We start from the raw sequence: 21,271 nt of genomic DNA, 5'->3' as shown, positions 1-21,271 counted from the left end.
GATGCAAAGTCCTTCACCATCTTGATTAACTTCTTTTGGTCACTTTCCAGCTCATTAATGTCCTTCAATTGTGCTGCCTCATACTATATGTAATATTCCAGATGAGGTTTAATGAGAACATAGTTCTGTCAACAAATCAAGTTGACAAGCATTTATTAAATGCCTTCAATGTGTTGGGCATTTTGCTAAGTGCCAAGGATCCAAAGAACAGTGACCCCCACCCCAAAACAAACAAAAACCAATTCCTGTTCTCAAAGAGTTCACTGTCTAATGAAGGATAACAGTATACAAATAACTATGTATAAAAAAGATACTGACAGGATACAATGGAAATAATTGTAAAGGGAAGGCACAGTGGGACTACCACCTCAGTATTCCTTGAAGCTATATGTCTCTTAATTCAGCCTAAGTTTAAATTCACTTTTTGGGTTGCCACATAATACTTCCAACTTCTATTGAGCTTGAAGCCTACTAAATAATCCCTCAGATCTTTTTCAGGACAACTATTATATATCTATGCCTCTTGAAGTTGAATTTTTTTTATCCAAAAGGAAGACTTTACATTTATCCCCATTGGATTTCATCTTGCAATTGTTAATAATAGTTAGCATTTTAAGGTTTCCAAAGTATTATGCAAATAATATCCCCTTTGGTTCTCACAATAACCCTGGGAGATTTGTGCTATTATATTTCTATTTTTCAGATGAGGAAACTGAGGCAGACAGAGACTTGTCCCAGGTCACAGAGTTAATAAATATCTGAGGCTACATTTGAACTCAGGTATTCGTAACTCCAGCACTCTATCCACTGTGCCACCTAATTGACTTTTTAGAACCTGATCTAGCCTGTCAAGATCCTTTTGAATCATGACTTTCATGCCTTGTGTAGCTATCTCTCTCAGCTTTATGTCTTCTGCAAATTTTAATATGCATAATATCTATGCTTTTTATTTTTTATTTACTTTTGAATTAATTTTTTTTAATATTTTCCCATGTTTACATATTTTTCTTTCCCTCTCCTCTTCTGCCCCCCCTCCCAGATCCAATAAGCACGTTTACTGGGTTATATGAATGTTATCACTTATACCTATTTCCATATTACTCATTTTTGCAATAAAGCAGTCTTTTAAAACCAAAACCTTGAATCATATATCCATATAAACAAATGATAAGTCATTTGTTTTTCTTTTGTTCATCTACTCTCACAGTTCTTTCTCTTGATGTAGATAGCATTCTTTCTCATAAGTCTCTTGGAATTGTCTCGTATTAGCAAAGTCCACATTGTATTGTTCCACTATATTTTACTTTCTGTGTATAATGTTCTCTTGGTTCTGCTCATTCCACTTTGCAGTTTCTGTAGGTTCTTCCAGTTCATATAGAAATCCTTCAGTTCATTCCTTACAGCACAATATTATTTCATCACCATCATATACCACAATTTGCTCAGCCATTCCCCAATCAAAGGATACCTCCTCATTTTCCAATTTTTTTTACCACCAAGAAGAGCATGGCTGTTTTTCTACAAAATTTTTTGTACAAATTTCCATTATTATCCCTTTAGGGTACAAACCTAGTAGTAGTATTATTGCATCAAAGAGCAGTCATTCTTTTAAAGCCCTTTGAGCATAGTTCTAAATTGCCTTCCAGAATGGTTGGATCAATTCACAACTCCACCAGCAATGCATCAGTGTTCCAATTTTGCCACAACCCCTCCAACATTTATTATTTTCCTTTACTATCATACTGGCCAGTCTGCTAGGTGTAAGCATTGTTTTGATTTGCATTTATCTACTTATGAGAGGTTTAGAACACTTTTTATGTGCTTATTGATAGTTTTGATTTCTTTATCTGAAAATTGCCTATTCGCGTCCCTTGACCATTTGTCAGTTAGAGAATTGCTTAATTTTTTTTTTGTACAATTGACTTAGCGCCTCATAAATTTGAGAGATTAGACCTTTGTCAGAGGTTTTTGTTATAAACTTTTCCCCCAATTTGTTGCTTCCCATCTATGGCTTTTTCAAAGTCCTCAATAAAATGTTACTACCTGGAGTACTTAATTAGATACCCTTTCCCAGAGTGACTTTGAACCATTAAAACTTAGGCTTTGAGTATAGATATCTACCCAGTTCTGAATACATCCAATTGTATTATTAGTTAATCCACCTACATCTCTTCATCTTTTCTAAAAGGATATTATGAGATAACTTATCAAAAACCTCGCTGATACCTAGGTAAACTCTTTCCACAGCATAATCATCATCATTTAGTTTATTAATCCTGTCAAAAAAAGGAAATGAAATCTGGCAGGATGTGTCCTTCATGGAAAAGAATAAGCACTTATAGCTTAAGTGGCTGAGGTTGGATTTGAACTCAAGCGATGTAGTCATATTGCCTTTTTGTAATCACTCTTTCCCTTTCCAGAAATTTGCCAACAATCTCTACTGATCTATGCTAGAATTTTTCCAAAAATAAAAGAAAAACTCTCTGACCTACAGATTTTAGACTATATTCTTCTATATTTTGAAAATTGAGATGTTTGTCCTTATCCTATCTTGTGACAATACTTCCACTTTAAATAGGCTTTAAAATATCACTGAGAGTGACTCAGTATTCATATCCACCTGTAGTTCCTATATATCTTAATCATTTAGTTTGGACCAAGTGTCTTGAATTCATCAAGGTTAGCATTTGTCCTCTACTTATTTCCTACATACATAAGGTATCAGCTCCTACCATTTAGCACAGTGCCTGGCACAGAGGATCTGCTTAATAAGTGCTTATTAGCTGACTGAATTCCTTATCAATGATTTTTTTCTGTCATTTCTGTTATAAAGATCATTCTCTTTTTGTGTTTAAAAAAACAACAGAAACAAAACATGAATTGAGCAGCTCTACCTTCTCTCTAGTGTTAGTTATTATCTTGTCTCCTCAAAGCAAAGGTCTAATCCTTTCTCTGAGCCTGCTTTGACTTCCCACATACCAAGAAAACGTTTTGGGTTTTTGTTGTCCTTAGCTTTCCTCACCAGCCTTATCTTATTCTGAGTTTCAGCATTTCAGCATGAGCTAGGTGGCACAGTGAATAAAGTGCATGGCCTAGAGTAAGGAGATCCCAAGTTCAAATTTGTCCTCAGATACTTACTAGCATTGTGACCCTGGGTAAGACACTTCACCCTGTTTACCTCAGTTTCCTGGTCTGTAAAATAAATGGAGGAGGAAATGGCAAACCACTTCAGAATGTTTTCCAAGAAAACTCCAAATGAGGTCATGAAGAGTTGGAGACAGCTGAACAACAAATTCCTTATATTTTTTTAGGACTATGATGAGTTATTGCCTTAAATGATATAGTAACAAGAACTAACATTTATATGGGAATTTGAAATACAAAGTTTGTATACTCTCTCTATTTCTCTGTCTCTGCCTCTGTCTTTCTTTGCCTGTCTCTTTCTGTCTCTGCCTCTTTGTCTGTCTCTGTTCTCTGTCTTTTGCTCTCCTATATCTATTTAGTCTCATTTAGTCCTCATACAATCCAGTGACGTATATAATTCTGAATATTTCCATTTTATAGATGAGGAAAGTGAGGCTCATAAAGGTTAAATAAATTGCCCAAGATCACACAGTTCATAAGTGGTAGAGTCAAGGAATGAACCCATTTCTTCTGACTCTATGGCCAACCCTTTTCCCACCATACAACAGTTTTTAACTCTTTCTTTTCAAATCAGAACTGAATTCATTTTCTTCCTTGTTTCCTCATCTTCAATCTCAGAAGTAGACACCAGCATGGAAAACATAGTGTTATTTTGGCTCATTAGACCTACAAGGACCAGGTAAGATTATTGAATCTCCTATAAATGTAAATGAATTTCTATTCTAAGCATATTCCTGCTTTACACAGGAAAATCATCTTAGGTCATGGCTTCACAATGGTATTAGTAATTATAGGACATTGGAGAAGAAATAAAAACTCCCACCTTCTCTCTGTTATAGATGGGTCATACAATTCAATTTGTAAGCCACCCAGCATTTGCTCAGCATTGCACCAGGCATTACTGGAAGATACAGTAGTATTATAAAGCAATGTTCTCTATTGAGGAAGCTTACAGACTAAGCCATAAAGCTTCCTGTGTAGAGCAGCAAGACTTGAAATAACCACTTCCAGAATTGTGAAGAGAGATCATCTAGTTTGAACATCCCTACCATAGCAGTGATTTGGGAGCTATTCCATGAGAAAACAAAATATTATAACTATTAATATCCCATGTACAGCTGACTACTTTCCAAGACAGATGAGAGAAACAATATAAGGACTTATAGACTCAGAATTTTGGGACTCTGATGAACCTTAATGATCATCTAGTCAAACCCTTTCACTTTATAGGTAAGGAAGCTGAGATCCCAAAGAGTGAAGTTGCACACCTAGTAAACCAAAGAGTTATGATTAGATCCCTAAAATGTTATAAAGATCCTGATCAGAGATATAGTCAGAGCAAGTGAAATAAAACTAGAAATTTGTATGGAAATGACTTGTTAGGGAAAAACTTCAAGATGGAAACTTGAGATGAGTCTTAAAGAAAGCATAGAACTCGATCACATAGTGAAGATAAGAACAAGATAACGAAAGTTTTGTGAATAAGCTTGCCATTTTGGAAGGTACTGTGAGGAGACTGATTTTCACAAAGACTTTGTGTTGAGGGGTATTGACATATTGAGGTCTTGCAATGGAGACAGATTGTGTAGTCTATAGATCTCAATATAAGGATTTTGGACTTAATCCTGTGAATATTGGAAATCATTGTAGTTTTTTTTAAGTGGTTAAAGAAAATATTTTGAGACTTAAAATTTTTTTAAGTAATAATATGGTATTGAGCTAGGTAATTTTCTTCTTTCTCCTCACAAAAGTACTTTGATGAATCCGTTTTCTTTTTTTTTTTTTGCCAGAATTTTTCTGATAATACAGTAAGTATAGTTAAAGAAATCATAGAATTTGGAATCACCAAGATCTGAGTTTGAATCCCAGTGCTGCTACTATTTCCCTATGTGAATCTGAGTACATCAGTTAATCTCTCCAGTCCTCAGTTATCTCTTTTATCTCAATTATCTGGGATAATGACACTTGCAATATATATATATATATATATATATATATTACAAGGTTGTGCAGACTGAATCTGAAATTAGTAGGCCTGACTTGAAGTCCCAACTCTATCACTTAATGTCTGTGTGACTTTGAATAAGTCACTTCACTTTTCTTGGCCACTGTTCCCTCATTTATAAAGTAAGATTGGATTAGATTATATCTAAAATCCAACTCTACAAATGTATGGGAATCAATTAAGGTATATACCTCATTTGATTTATGATTCCATTTATGTGAATATTCTTTCCAACTGTACAGATAGCATCTAATCCAACTTTGCTTGCCTGACCTGTGTAACTCCTGTCCACATCCTCCCATAAGATTATTACAGAGGTTTTACCCAATATTTTAGGGACCTTCCTGGTATTCTATATGCATTATAAGCCTCAAGTGCCTCAAGTAAATGTCATGTGCGACACTGAGTCACTTAACCTCTTGCATCTGTAGAGTGAAGAATTAAACTCTATGACCTCTAACTTACCAGTCAACTTTAAGTCTAAAATCTTGTGATGTAATCCTATCACTTTTGTGATCGTGCATTATCACTTCATTACTCAGTGACTCAAGCAAATCTCTAAAACTATAAATTGCAGAGCAGGTACTAATCTCATTGGTTAAGACAATTCCCTAAGTAGCAATTCCCTACACTGATGCAACATCAGATCAGATCAGTTAAAAAGATGAAGGTATTGGAATAAATGTTATTCACCTATAAATCTTAAATGTACAGAGCTGTGCTTATAGGTATCTATTTGCTTCATTAGTCATGAGAATTTTGTCAACACTTCTTTTCTGTAAATATCCCTGGTTAATGTAATTTAGTTGAATAAGCTATTGTTAAACACTAGTTATATGCTAGACACTGCTAATTTCTGGGGCTATAAAGACAAAAATGAAAACATCTATCCTCAAAGACCTTATAGCCTACTATGTGTACAAAATAATTTTGGCTGGGGAATATTAGCAGTTGGGAAGCTTAGGAGCCTCAGGGAGGAAGGCCATATAGTTTTATATTTTTTTATTTTTTTTTAAAACCCTTATCTTCTGTCTTAGAATTTATACTGTGTATTGGTTCTAAGGCAGAAGAGCAGTAAGGGCTAGGAAATGGGGGTTAAATGACTTGCCCAAGGTCACACAGCTTGTTAGTATCTAAGGCCAAATTTGAACCCAGGACCTTTCATCTCTGAGCCACCTAGCTGCCCTGAGGGTACTAGTTTTAGAAAGAGCAACTGGTACATCAGCAAGTTTTCTGATTTATACCAGTGAAAGATTCTTTTTTCCTATTTTCTATCATTTAATTTCTATAGAGTGATGTGAATTTTGACAAAAACTGAGGACCTAATATACCTTTGTTATATAACACTTAAGTGGTGATTTCTGCTTTTGAGCCAAACATTGAGTGTCTCAAGTAAAATTCTGTCAAGCATAAAGAAACCGAAAACCCATTGAAACAAGTTCAGGATAATATATAATTATTCTTCAGAGAAATCCTGATTACTGAACACACCAGTAATGTGTAGGTGCTTCTTAACATATGTGAGGAAGATGAGAACTTCCTTCATTTTAACATATGAAGAGACTTGGTTGTAGAGAAAGTTAAGTGAGTTAAGGGTCCTAGTTTTTCTTAAAATTTATTTTTATTTATTTCATAAAAAATTTCTCATTTAGATTTTTTTTAACATTCTTTTAAAAAATTTTGAATGCCAAATTCTCAATCTCTCTCTCCCTTTCTCCTTCAGAAGGTAAGCAATCTGATTTCAATCATAACTATGAGGTCATGCAAAACATATTTCTGTATTAACCATGTTACAAAAAACCCAAAATTAACAAAATTAAAAATTAAAATAGTAATAAGAAGTATGCACCAATTTGCATTCAGAGTTTATCAAGTTTTCTCTCTGGAGATGGATAGCATTTTTCATGAAGGGCCCTTTGGATTTCTCTTGGATCATTGTCTTGATCAGAGTGGCTAAGTCTCAGTTAATTGCTGATTTACAATATTGCTGTTACTGTATCCAGGGATCTTGAGACTCTTCCTCACTTTACTTTACATGTGTTCATTTAAGTCTTCTCAGGTTTTTTCTGAAACCATCCTGCTTGTAATTTCTTATAGTACAATAGTTTTTCATTTACAATTCGTTCAGTCATTCCTCAAATGATGAGTATCACTTCAGTTTCTAATTTTTCTTTGCTACCACTGAAAAGGCACTTTCAATGTTTTTGTACAAATATGTCCTTTCCCTTTCTCTTTGATCTTTTTGGTTTACAGACTTAGTAATGGTATTGCTAGGTCAAAATGTATGCAGAGTTTTATGGTCTTTTAGGAATAGTACTAAATTGTTCTCCAGAATTATGGGCTGGTTTATAACTCTATCAATATAATGTATTAGTATCCTGATTTTTTCACAATCTTTCTAGCATATGCCAGTTTCCTTTTTTGTCCTGTTGACCAATCTGGCATATGTGAGGTGATATCTCAGAGCTGCTTTAATTTGCATTTCTCTAAACAGGAGCGATTTTGACCATTTTTTCATGTAGCTATTGATAGTTTTGATTTCTTCTTCTGAAAACTGGTCGTTCATATCCTTTGACCATTTTTCAACTGGGGAATGACTTATTTTTTTTATAAATTTGGCTCAGTTTCCTACATATTTGAGAAATGAGGCCTTTATCAGAGAAACTAGCTACAAAATTTTATCAGTTTCCTGTTTTCTTTCTAATTTTGTTTGCATTAGTTTTGTTTGTGCAAAATCTGTTTCATTTCATGTAATCAAATTATTTATTTTCCTTCTTATATTCCCTCTTTCTCTTGTTTAGTCCACAAACTCTTTCCTTATCCATAAACCTAATAAGCACCTTTTCCCATGACCCCCTAATTTATGATATCACTAAGAGTGGTAATATTATATAGTATAGTTTCCCAACCTTTTGCATACCTGAACTCCTTTTTAATGGTATTTCACCAAATCTTTGCTGACAGGAGTTTATGTCCATGGATTGAGAAAATATATAACAGCAAAAAGCTACTACAAATTCAGTAACACTTTTAAATGAATGTGTATTTTAGTCTGTGATATCTACATAGATTTAAAACAAGTAATATAGAATTTTACTGAACATATTCTTTGGTCTATATAAGGCATATCTGTATGTTTATAGATTCACTTATAGATGGGACCAGATGGTTCAGATAGGGCCAGGATCAGCAGATTAACAGGTTTGGGAAGGCCAACCAAGCCCAGTGCAGGCAGAACCTGACTCTGAGATGACACACACAGACCACTCAGTAACACGGATGGATTTATTATTTATTATTCCTACCCCCAGATCTAAATGTCCTGTTGCAAGGAATCTTCAAAGAGTTTGGGCTATACTATCCTTACCTAACTGTCTAAAGATCCCAGGTCCTAGTCTAGATAAGCCTGCACTAAACCAACCCCTCTTTGATGGTAATAGAAGTAGAGATCTGTGGCAAACTTAAAAGGGTCCAGGGAGAGATCTTGGATCCCTAAGGACCCCAGGACCTGATCTTACAGATGGATGGTTCAAATGGTTTAGGATCACACCAGGAAACTCAGTAAGTCACAGCAAGCAGCAGATAAGCAGGCAGGATGGGAAATCAGGGTACTACAGGGTAGTACAGCCACTAAGGAAAAGCAGGCAGTCCCCCCAAATCAAACCAGAGAGAGACCACTCCAACCTTAGTTAACTGTCTGAAACTACTTTTCCATTCTAGAATTCTCTCCCTATTAGTCTCATGCCTCTGTCCTTTGCAAACTTACTCAAACATTCTCTTCCTTATAACACACATAAGTGTTTTATATACATGATAGACCAAATACATATAATATATTATATGCAATATTAACAATATATAAGTCCACCTATGGCTACTAACTGCATGTATAATCTCTTCCTCCAGGATCTCTGAAGAAGCATAGTTAAACTACTCACTAGACAGATAGTCGCTGGCATTTGTAGTGGTCCATTGTTTATGTTCTTGGTATTCTCAAAACATTAGTCCTGATTCTGAATTCATGGATAGCCCAGCATGACTCTTCACATTTTCCATATCATTGGTCTTTAATTCCAATCTTGAACTTGTTTGTGGTTCAGGCTGGCCTAAAGTGTGTCAGACTCTATAGGTGCTTCTAATTCCCTGAGAAATTCCATAGTTATAATATTAAGGAGGGCAGCAGACTGTTTTGGGGCTCAATTCTCTTTTCCACCTTTCCACTAAGCCAAAGTCTGTCTCTTATATGACTTCTAACTGACCCTCAGAGGAGTACAAAGATGCAGGAATAAGGGGAATGAAATTTGAGTCCTTGAATCATATTCTTATACCCCTACATCATGCAGTTGCTCTCATTGATGCTTATCTAAGAACAATCAAAAAAAGATGATTAGTTCAACCCAACAGCAAATAAGAGATTGGGATTTCTAGGCCAAGGTTTAAAAGATGGAAGTAATGGACCCTCAGCCAGAAATGGAATTTACCTCACAAGGAAAGCTAAAGATGCATTTATGTAGAATCTTAAGTATTTAATTGAATAAAGGAGTTTAAGTTGAAAAGAGTGAGACAATTATATACCTATCTATCTCCACTCTTTTTCTTTTTATTTCCTTTTTCTACCCCCTCTCTTGTTCCTATTCCCCTACTCTTTTCCTTCTTCCTTACAGAGACACATATAATCAAGTTAGATATTGTTGTCATATTAATATCATTGATATATATGAAAAGTAGCAGAAGACATGCCCCCAAATTCACAGGGTCCAACAATAAAACTCTTGCCCTCAGAAATCAGTACAGGAGCAGCAATGCAATGACCCAGGACAATTCTGAGGGACTTATGGAAAAGAACGCTACCCACATTCAGAGGAAGGAATGCAGGAGTGGAAACACAGAAGAGAAGCAACTGCCTATACACATGGGTTGAGGTGGACATGATTGGGGATGTAGACTCGAAACTACCACACCAATGCAACTATCAACAATTTGGAAATAGGTCTTGATCAATGACACATGTTAAAACCAGTGGAAATACGCATCAGCTATGGGGTGGGGGGCAGGAGCTCGGGAAGTGAAGGGGAAAGTAAGAGCATGAATTATGTAACCATATTAACTTTTCTAAAAAATAAATATCAATAAATGTTAAAAAAAAAGAAATCAGTACAGGAAGATACTTATTATGGGTAGAGATCGTAATTCAAGGGAGCAAATGTGACCACCCAATTATCACTGAGACTTAATGAGACCAAATCCATGACTAGAGTATGGTTCTGGATGGAAAAAAAAACTCCTTTATAAGTAATAAGTTGGCAAAAAAGTATATCAGAGTAAAAGAATATAGATTATACATGTATGTGTATACACACACACACACACACACACATATATATAGAAAGAGAGAGAGAGAGAGAGAGAGAGAGAGAGAGAGAGAGATTGTGAGGAAATCTAGTATGCAGAGAGGAAAACATACTAGAAAAATATTTGAGTAAAAGTCAATAGAAACAGAAGTAATATTGTTATTGGAATAGATTACCAACTAATAGATAAGGAATTTAGAACATATATCATAAACTAGGAATGGAGAAATGATCTGGTAATGACAGAGTAAATAATTTATTTGAATATCTGCTCGTTAATGCCTGCCAAAAATGTGTCTAAAGTTGCAGTGAAAGGTATAAAATGTTGTATATGTTATCAGAGAGAGTTACTATAAAAGCTTGTTTTGCTTAACTCTTTTTGTTTGTTATATGAGAGAGATTTGAGAGAGTAGAGGTGTGAGTGCTTATGGAAACAGATAGTGATAGAAAAAGACAATAAAACATTAAAAAAAGATTGGTGTCCCATTTGACCTCACCTTGATGGTTATTCTAATGTATTAGTCCAGATGAAAACACTGAAGTCCTAGTTTACAAGAATAGATCCTGACTCCACCAACTTAAAAGCAAAATGGTGATCTCCGCCTAAAACCTCAATAATATCCAGACAAAGACTCAAGTATTTTTTTTATTTGAAAAGCACTCAGGCATCATTTCCAAGTTGAGGCAGCTTTGCAATATGCTTACTGTAACATTTTAAAAGGATGGGTACTTGGAAGATTGAGATCTTATATTGGATTTATGACTTGTAGAAATATGACAGACTAATTTTTTAGAAAATTATTTAGCAGTAACAATTATGTCCTAGGTTGGAGCTATTTGTTCGCAATGATTTAAAAATCGAGTCTCATTAAGAAAATAATTTGTTTCTGAATGATCAATTCTTCAAATGAATATTTTTGTAGTATATAGATGGTTGATATGTGACCTTGAAACTGAATATTTATATATATACACACACATATATATATATATATAAACATTGCCTTTATGTCCCCATTAAAGGCTACATCTTCATGCTTTTCTACTTTACAAGATAGTCAAATATAGTGCTCAGTTCAAAGTTCAAGTCAGAGATTACTGGGTAAACTCTGGGAGTATGTACTTGCCAGTTATAAAACTTTTCCAGTCTTATCATTTCATTAGAGTACTGACTTGCCATGTTATAAAACTTTTCCATTTAGAGTTTCAAGGAGGGAATGCAAAGCCTCTGTACTCAAGACTTCCATTGTCTGCATGTCCTTCCTGTTGTCCTCTTTGGTGGGGGAGGGGTGTTCCTCTATATCTAGCACCAACTATTGACTTTAGGTTAATTTTCTAGTTCTTAGGGATTTCTAAGAAAAGTGGGACATCCTTTCAAAGATGTTGAGAAAGCCCATTTTCTTCCATAAATACTCTAGCCAAAGTTCAAATTTGGTGATGTAACCTACCAAAGCCTTAGCAGAATCCCATTTGCAGGTGAAATTCAGCAGTGATGGAAAAAGTGGACAACATGTGTACAGAGACTGTGGCTCATTGCCAGTGAGACTTATGCTTAATAAATAGATATAGAATATGTATAAATAGATATAGGATACACATCCAGTATGCTTAATAAATAGATATGGAATACAGCATCCAGTATGATTGAAAAATGAAATTGGCCAATTATATAGTGAAATAAGGGACTGTAATTGTCCAATACCACACTGGTTCCCTAAAAAAAGCTTCACATTAATGAAGAGGCTACTCTGACATATGGCAATTTCCCTTCCTCTTTAATTTTGCCTCTTTTTTTCTTAGCTTGTATAGTTTTTATTGTAAGAAATCCTTCCTTAACCTTATCTAATCTAGTTTATTCTCCTATATTTCTTCCTTTCACTGTGAAAACTTTCACATTTAAGTTAACTATCTTTGTCCTTACAGTTCATGGTGGATATACACTATGCCCTATAATTTGGGTTCCACTATCTCTATTGTTCTGAAATTTCTTTTTCCAGGGCGAGAAGGGATCTAATTGCTAAATCAGATGACCTTTTCTCTTCTTTATACCTTGGCCTTCACAGGTATGACTGTCTATGGCAATTATCTGAGACACATGAAGAGGTTAAGTAACTTTCTCAGAGTCATAGAGGTGGGATTTGAACCCATGTCATCCTGATACCCAACTCAGCAGACAGGCAGAATGGATTTCAAATCCTATCCCTTTTAGCTATGTGTCTGGGTAAGTCCCTTAACCTTTATGACTCAAGCAGCTCCTTAGGATCTACTAAATCAAAACGAAATTATAACCCTCATAGTTCTTTGAGCTTTCCTGACAACACTGATGTCTCCCTTATTTTTTGAAACTCTCTCTTCTTGGCTTCCATATTGTTTCACAATTCCCATTCTTCCATCTCTGTCCCCTTCTACAGACTACTTTTCTTCCATACATTTCTTTAATTTGGAGATTTCCAAGACTTATTTTTCAATCCTTAGAGTCTTTCACAGAATTTCAACTATTCCTACCTTTTCTTTTTTTAATTAAAAAAGTTCCCTTTATTTACATGCTGATACAATTTTAATAATTATCTTTTTACTTTTTGTGATACACAGTGTCTCCTTCCTTCCCACCCTTCTGCCCTCCCCAAGATGGCATGTAATATGATATGTGCTGTACAAATGTATTACTTTTTAGCTCTTATCTTTCTACAGATGATTTCTAAATCTAAATGTCCTTTTAACCTTCTCCTAATCTTCATTCTCACATATAACTTCATGCTTGAAATTTCTGGCTGAATACCCCAAAATCAAATATATTTCAAAATGAAGTCATCTTTTTCATACTCACTCCCTTTCCTGACTTCCCTTATGATGGTACTATGATAGTTTGGACATAAAAAAGTGTAATATGATTATTTAGTACAGAGGAATGAAAGCATCTAGGGGTATCATTTTATGACTGCATGGTATGGGAATTGTTCTTCATAAGGATGTTGAGATATCTGAACAAAGTTATCATCTTCTGTTTAAGGAGTAAGTGAAGTTCATTTTAAAAGAAAAGCACTGATGACTCAGAGTATGCCTAGAAGAGCATAACCAGGATGGTAAAAGCTTCAAGTTTACAATATAAAATTGATTAAAGGAACTGGGGATGTTTCACCTGGAGATAAGAAAATTTAGTATAGACATGCTAGTTCTCTTCAATTATATCAAAAATAATTACATGGAAGAAAGATTAGATTCATAGTAGTCTTCTTTATAGTAGCAAAGAACTGAAAACAAAGTAGATGTCTATCATTTGGGAAATGGCTAAATAAAATTTTGTTCCATAATAGTAATAGGATATTCCCATAATATGAGAAACATTTCATTTGAAGAATTCAGAGAATATCATCTGAAGTAATGTTAGTGAAGTAAGTAGAATCAGGAAAATAAGATACCCAGTGATTATAGCAATGTAAATAGAAAGAACAAGAAAAGCAATACCCCCACCTCCCCCCAAAAAACCCAAAACAAAACTAAAGACTATAATCATGATGTTTGAGCTTGGCCTAGAAGAAGAAATGCTTCTTGCATTAGAATATAATCTAGAAAGCAAGGACTGTTTCTTCTTTTTTTACCGCATTCTCATTGCTTAGCACTGTGCCATTGTCATAGTATTGTAGGTACTTAATAAATGCTTCTTGATTAATGGTTATTTTCTCAGTGTAGGTAGATAAATTGATTGCTTTTGCTGTACCATTTTTCTTCCTTTTTCTTATTCTATGCTACAAGGGATAGCACTTTGATTGATTGAGGGTGAGAGATATTTTTGGAAATTAAAGTGATATAAGAACAAGTGTAATTCTCCTTTTATTTGTTTAAAATTGCTTCCACCTATTCCTTTTATTTCTTCATATGGAAGATTTGGATGGGCAAATTTAGGTCTGAGAATATACTAAAAAAAATCTTGATAACTAAAGTTATAAAAGAAAAAATGGAATGCCTTGCAAGGTTTTCCCACCTGACCAAATTCAATGGAGGTCTTAAAACAAAGGTTGGATGACCTTTGGTCCTTTACATTAAAGAAGAGAGGGTGTGTGTGTGTGTGTGTGTGTGTGTGTGTGTGTGTGTGTGTGTGTGTGTTTTCAGGCACAAGTTAAACTTGATGTTCTCAAAGTTCTCTTCTAGTTCCAAAATTCCATGTTTAATCACAAAGGATCACCAGAATCCAGGTGCCTGAACCTATATCCAATACCACATTTTCAAAGAAAATACTGAATTCTTTGTTTTTAAAAAAGCTTTTTACATCTTTCCCTTAACTATGCATTTTTGGTAGGTAGCAGTATATATTTATTTAATATAGGAATAAAGTCTTTATAGTCAATGGTGTTCTCTACCATTTCCTCAAATGACCATATATATGCTTACCTAATTACATGTTATGTTTTCCCAATTAAGTTTCTTGCCTTTCCCCACCTTTTGTTTCCTTGCTGCCCACTTAGTGCCTAACACAGTAGGCACTTGATAAATGTTTATTGCATTGGATTGAATACATGTATGTAAATGATAGGCATAGATGAAAGATCACCGATTAAAAGAAGAATTTTAATTGAGATGTTGAATGTTTTTTGTTATTATATACACACAGTTCCTCAGTGGGTAGTGCACTTCCTCGAAGACGTTGCTGTGCATATATTACCATTGGAATGATATGTATTTTCATTGGAGTTGGATTAACTGTAAGTGTTATGTTAATGGTGAGGTTAATAAAATTCTCGATTTTTAGTTCTATAACAAATGGTAGCTATATGATACAGCAAAAAGGGTTTCTTGATTTGGAACTTTGGGTTTGAATTTGTTCCTTAATATTTATGTGACCTTAGCAACTTACTTTCTGAACCTCAGTTTCTTCATGTGTAAAATGAAGAGCTGGACTATATGACCTTGAAGGTCATTTCCACCTCTAAGGCTTCTGTATTACCCATTGACTCATAAACTCTACTGTGGAACTAATAGGAGTCAGGTTGCTGCTTCTTTTTTCTGGACTAATTTTGCCACTATCCTGAGGCTTATGCTTACTGATACAGTAGGACTATAGGTATGGAGTACAGAAGATTATTTTTCTATCCCCTTAATGCATGCTAAGAGAGAAGGTTCTCATATCAGGGTGGGGAGAAATTATTCTGAGAAAAGAACAAAGCTCAATAGACAAAGAAAGTAGGCTCAAAGACCTTAAGTAAATTAATCTTTTTGTCACCACTTACTATATTCTCTTCTCAAGGGAAATGCACTTGATCTGGTATCATAGACTGTACTACCTGTACCTTCTCTAGTCAGATGGCCTAGATCAGTAATGGTGAACCTATGGCATGGGTGCTAAAGCTTGAATGCAGAGCATTCTCTACGGGCTTGCGGCCACCTTTGCATCCTATCCCCACCCCCACCCCAAGTTTGTTACTAGAAAGGCAGAGAGATTCAGGCAAAGCTGCTCCCTTCCCCCTCTCCACCATGCCTGACAACATTTTTTACATTACTCACCTTTTCACCCAGAAGCCCAATGGGAGAGCATGGGGGTAAGGTGGGCAGCTCACAGGTGACAGAGCTGGAGGGGAGCACACAGTGCTCAGGTCTCTCCCGTCCCCCACTTCACTTGCATTGAGGACATTTTTTTCACTTCATCTACCCCTCCACCCAGCAGCCCAGTAGGAGCACTTTCTCCTTCCCCTGTGTGGGCTAATGGGGGAGGGGGGTGGGTGGGTAGGAGGGGAACAGCAGTCACTGTGGGTGTATGAGCATAGCACTCTGTCTAGAGAATGAGGGGTAGGGACAGGATCTGGCACTCCATCTCTAAAAGGTCCACCATCACTGGCCTAGATGCTTTTTAGAGTTTGTCCTCGCCTAATTTTATAAAACTAGTTGTTAGCAGATATTTTTTATGAGTGAATAAAGATCTGATAATATTGTTTGGGGATTTTTTTGTTATTCTATTTATATATTTTTAGATGCTAAGTAAGAGTGTGAACATTTTTAAAGCAATAATAAGCAATTTTTCATCACTCAAGGTGCTATTTCTTCAAATTTTCTAATCATGGGTTATTTTGTTTTTCTTTTCATTTTAGGTTGGTACACAAGATTTTGCCAGGCGATTTCATGCAACCTATGTTTCTTGGGCAATTGCTTATCTCTTAGGCTTGATCTGCCTTATCCGAGCTTGCTACTGGGGAGCCATAAAAGTCAGTTATCCAGAACACAGTTTTGCATAAACTTGCTTCTAGTGATAGATTGCTACAGGTGAGAATCTCTAGCAGTTCCGGATAAAACAAGGTGGACATTTAAAAATCCTTTTCCTTGATGGATTCCATTCTAAGTACAGTAGTTCCAAGTTGGGGGGAGGGTCTTTAAAAAAAATCCATTGCACTGCATTATATGCAAAGAATTTGTTTTGCTGCTAGATTTCCAAGCTCTGAATAATAAAGCTATGTTTACATGTTTATTTACCTGTCCTAAAAGGTACTTCTAAATTTGTCACCCATATTTTAGGTTTTACATCTCCTTTTCATTATTTTAACTTTTTTGTTGCATTACTTTATGATCTGAGTATTTCAAAGCAAGAAGTGTTAATCAGTGTTTCTAAAATAACCACATACTCATATTTAGATTTTAATTACAACTGTATCAAAGTAGCTTGCTTTAAGATCTAAGCAATAAGCATTCTGCCTGAACTTACTGTAACTTTTACAGATCATAGTGACCTTATTCAAAACACAATGTTTGAATCTACTTTTGAATACTGTGACACTGTTACTAGAAGGAAAACATTTGTAAACACTGTAAGCTTGTTTTTCAGGTAGAAAGAAACAATATTTTGGTAGCATTGAAATAGAATGATGATAAAATAATCATTTGTCCACTACTGGAGAATATGTTGGATAAATGTGTCTTCTCAAGGATCCTAGAAGTTGTGGTTTTTTTTTCTGATTTTATTTGTCTGTCCTTAAAAACCCTAATCTAGATTCATGGGACTTACTTTTAATAATTTGTAGGAGTTGCTTTACCCAGTCCAGGGAAAGTGTTCCATGTAATGTTTTGTAATACATAGCTATCTTGTAGAAAAAGTTAGGGTTACATTGGTTGGCTTCTTGTCATTTGATTGTGGCAAAATTTCCCTTTGGGGGCCATTCTATACTGGTCATATGGAAAGGGAGTTACTGACATTTTATGCTAGCTAAAAGGATGAGTATACACTTAGTCTTACCACTCCATCCTAATAAAGCTGGTCAATTAAATACCCACTTTATATAAGGTGGAATAAGCATCAAGAAGCAACTTAGTTTTCTAAGAATTCACAAGGGTTAAGGGACCAGCTCTCACACTGCCCATCTTTGCAATTTTGAAAATAAGTTTTTTGCAATATTGAGAGAGAATGTCCTGAGCTCTTTATAAGCTAATAGTTCATAAGTAATGGGGTTTGAAGTAAATTAGTTAGATATTCCAGGGATAAGAAAAATATTTTAAATTACTTATGTTCCTAATTTGGTCAAGAAGACACTCATAAGGTAATTTGGAACATAATAAGTGTAAACTTCAAAGGGTAAAGGATGATTAATGTACAAATGCAGTAGCTCAGGATTTAATGTACCTTTTAAAGTACGCTAATAAAGATTATTATTCAAAAGTTCCCTGTTTTCCCTCCATGTAATTATTATTTTTAGTTAAGATGTATCTTCTCTGACTGGTCTGTATCATTTGAGTTTTTATTTCACAGGAACCCTCACTATGAAGGAGTAGATTTAGGACAAATCCTATTAATAACCTCCTTTGTATGTTAAAGTATGGAAACAAGTTGTGGATAAATAGAAATTGATTCCTTTTTTAAATATACTTGGTCTTAGAAAGGTATATTTCTTTACCCTTATTCACAGATGTGATTTATCCTAACAAACAAATATTAATTACTCCTTCTTCAGAATCATACTATTTTCTAAAATACTGTTATGCTCCTAAAGGAATTTAAAGTGGAACATGGGCTATTTATTAATGGGTTTTATTATATTCAGTTGTAGGAAAAAAAAAAACAAACCTTGTCAAGCCTCAGATATTTAAGGGCTTCCAGTTTGTGAATTTTTCAGGCTTATCTTCTTCATTTTCCTTAGGCATTTCTCTAATCCCATCAGAGGATATAGAAATGAAATAAAATTTGGTTAAATCAATTTGGCTAATTGCTAACAGTTCTGATTTGTGATGAGGGATTTAAAATTATTGGCAAAAATTATGTTTAGAAAGCATCTGTTAATTTATTTATGTTACCCATGATCCATCTGTACAGGTATTTGAGAGATTATTTTATTCATCCAGACCTATAATTTATACATTTAGAGAAAGTGCTTTAAAAGAAAACACAGAAAATTACTTAAAGGAAAAGATTACATATAAGCAACTTTAAGAAAAAGGGGTCAACTATAGTAGCAGATCTACCTTGATTTATTCTTCTTTCTTTTCCACAGAATATTGCCATTCCCCTACAGGAGGGCTTCAGGTATCCTGCAATTAACCAAAAACTTGGTTAATACGAAGGACTGATGATTTTAGTTACTTCTTTGGGACTAAACTAATGGAAATCTTAGCAGAGTAGGATGAAGCTCATTTTCCCTGCTGTTTCTCATCAAGCACTTGATTTTTCAAAAGGCCTTAAAGCATAAGGGGACCAGTCAAGTCATACACATCTGTGTTAGGCCTCTTCTCTCCACTTCTTCTTGCCCTTTCTCAGACATTAGAATAGTTGCTCTGACACTGGGGACTCTGGAGATGGGATCCATTGCTGGGTAGCATCTACATAAGGGTGAAAAATATTTTAAGAAATGTAGCTGATATGCTTTTTACACAGGGAAATGGAATGACATGTAGAACACCCAAGAGGTATAATATATAGAGTGCTGGACATGCAATCAGGAAGACTTAAGCTTAAATCTGGCCTCAGACATCTACTAGCTGTGTGACTTATCTACTGTGTGCCTCAGTTTCCTCAACTGTATAATGGAGAAAAAAATAGCACCTACCTCCCAGGGTTGTTATGAGGATCAAATAAAATATTTTTGAAATGCTTAGCATAGTGCCTGGCAAAAAGTAGGCGCTATATAAATGTTAGCTATTATGATTATTATGGTTATTATTGTCCTGGATTTGCCTTATGAATATTGGTCATGGAAGAATCTCTTCACCTTTCAGCACGTCACTTTCTTCATCTATAAATGAAAGGGTTGTATGACCTCCAATATACCTTCAGTTCTAACATGATTCTAAAAGATCATTCATGGAAATTGTTCCAACAAATAAATTATTTTTCCTCACTTCTTCCCTTGTCATTGATTGCTCCTAAAGCTTTATCTCTCCTTTCCTAAATTCTATCCTCTGTCCTTCTTCTGGTAACCTTTTTCCCCCTTTCACTTGGTTCCTAATCCCTATAATATTAAAAATCCAATGTTCATCAACAAAAGCACAGAAAACTAACAGTCAAAATTTTTTAAATAGAAAAATGCTTATTTTCTTCCTTTTCTCTGTATCTGAATGTGACCCATTTTATGTTCGTAATCTCATTGAGACAAGGAATTATTTTTATTCTTCTTTAACCATAATAACTAATTTCTGTGTTACCTAGATAGCTCTATGCTCACATGACACTTAATAAATATTATTTTCATTTTGTATGTGTCTGCTTATGTCCTGTCTCCTTTTGTCTCTCATCAGCATCATTAGGGTACCATTTAATGTGTCTATGAATATGTGGTACTACAAAGGACATGTACAAATCAAATTTGAAAGACATTCTAAAAACTCTAAGTCTAATAGCAAAATTATTATTTGGATAACCATGATGAGCAAACAAAAGACAGAATATAAAAGACCACAAGTCAATTAAAAATATTATAAACCAAGATAGATTTTGATGGATTTGAGTTTGGGAGGTGGGACTGGTGAGAGGAACTTGGAAAAAAGGTAGAAATTGTGCTTTTTAAAATCACCATTTCATATTTCAGGATAATCTTATGGCATCCTTGAAAAAAGAAAGCTTGCTAAAGTGTGTGGAGCTGTGATGGAAAAGACTATGTGATAAAGCATGGCTAGACTAGAACTAAGCCAGAAGTACAGTAGGGGCATTAATAATGGGGAGAAAAGCAGAAGTGATACTAGCAATGGAGAGCATTAAAGATTCTAGCTCATAGATCTGCAGCCTTTCAGAAGGGGCCAAGTTATAAACCTCAGTTTTTGGTGGGTTAAGGTAGGAAAGGAATCTGCATAACAGCTCTAAGTAAGTTAGGAGCTCTGAAGACTCCCCTTCTCAAAAAAGTCATCTCTGTTAGTTAAAGATTCTTTAAAATGCAAATGCTTCTATCAGTAATGTATACCTTAGTGGCTATAATAGCCATAAAAATGAAAGCTCTCAGAATTGCCAGAATCTAAAGGTCACTGGACAGGCATCAGAAAATAGAGATGAAGCTATGGACAGGAACCACCCTAAACTCAAAAGAATTTCATACTTGTTCTAACAATCTGACCTGGAAGAATATAGATCAATTGCCTTACTATAATAATTTTCTTCCTCAGCACTTAGCTGGAATTCACTATTCCAAAGCAATGGGAATTTAGAATGAAAAAGAACAAAAGGTCAATATGAGTTTGGAACTTTGATGGTGGAGTACAGTGGGTGTTCTTAATAGAGGTCTTTGGCAATGACCATCATATGAACGGCAGTGGATTCATGGGAAGGAAAAGAAGGGGGCCAGTAGAGAAATGGGGTCAAGAAATGAGAAAA

General features: G+C 34.9%; 1 protein-coding gene across 1 annotated transcript in view; it reads left to right on the top strand.

The window, feature by feature from the left end:
• Positions 1-16,724, top strand: part of PIP4P2 (phosphatidylinositol-4,5-bisphosphate 4-phosphatase 2) — an 84,347-nt gene extending 67,623 nt beyond the window's left edge. The window contains exons 6-7 of the mRNA XM_044658189.1: positions 15,110-15,200; positions 16,581-16,724. Coding sequence (XP_044514124.1) covers positions 15,110-15,200; positions 16,581-16,724 — 235 coding nt within the window. The remainder of the gene's footprint in view (positions 1-15,109; positions 15,201-16,580) is intronic.
• The last annotated feature ends 4,547 nt before the right edge of the window (positions 16,725-21,271 follow it).

The sequence above is a fragment of the Gracilinanus agilis genome, chromosome 1 (assembly GCF_016433145.1).
Source record: "Gracilinanus agilis isolate LMUSP501 chromosome 1, AgileGrace, whole genome shotgun sequence".
NCBI lineage: Eukaryota > Metazoa > Chordata > Mammalia > Didelphimorphia > Didelphidae > Gracilinanus > Gracilinanus agilis.
The sequence above is the reverse complement of the archived record's forward strand: the minus strand, read 5'-3'. Positions and strand labels throughout refer to the sequence as shown.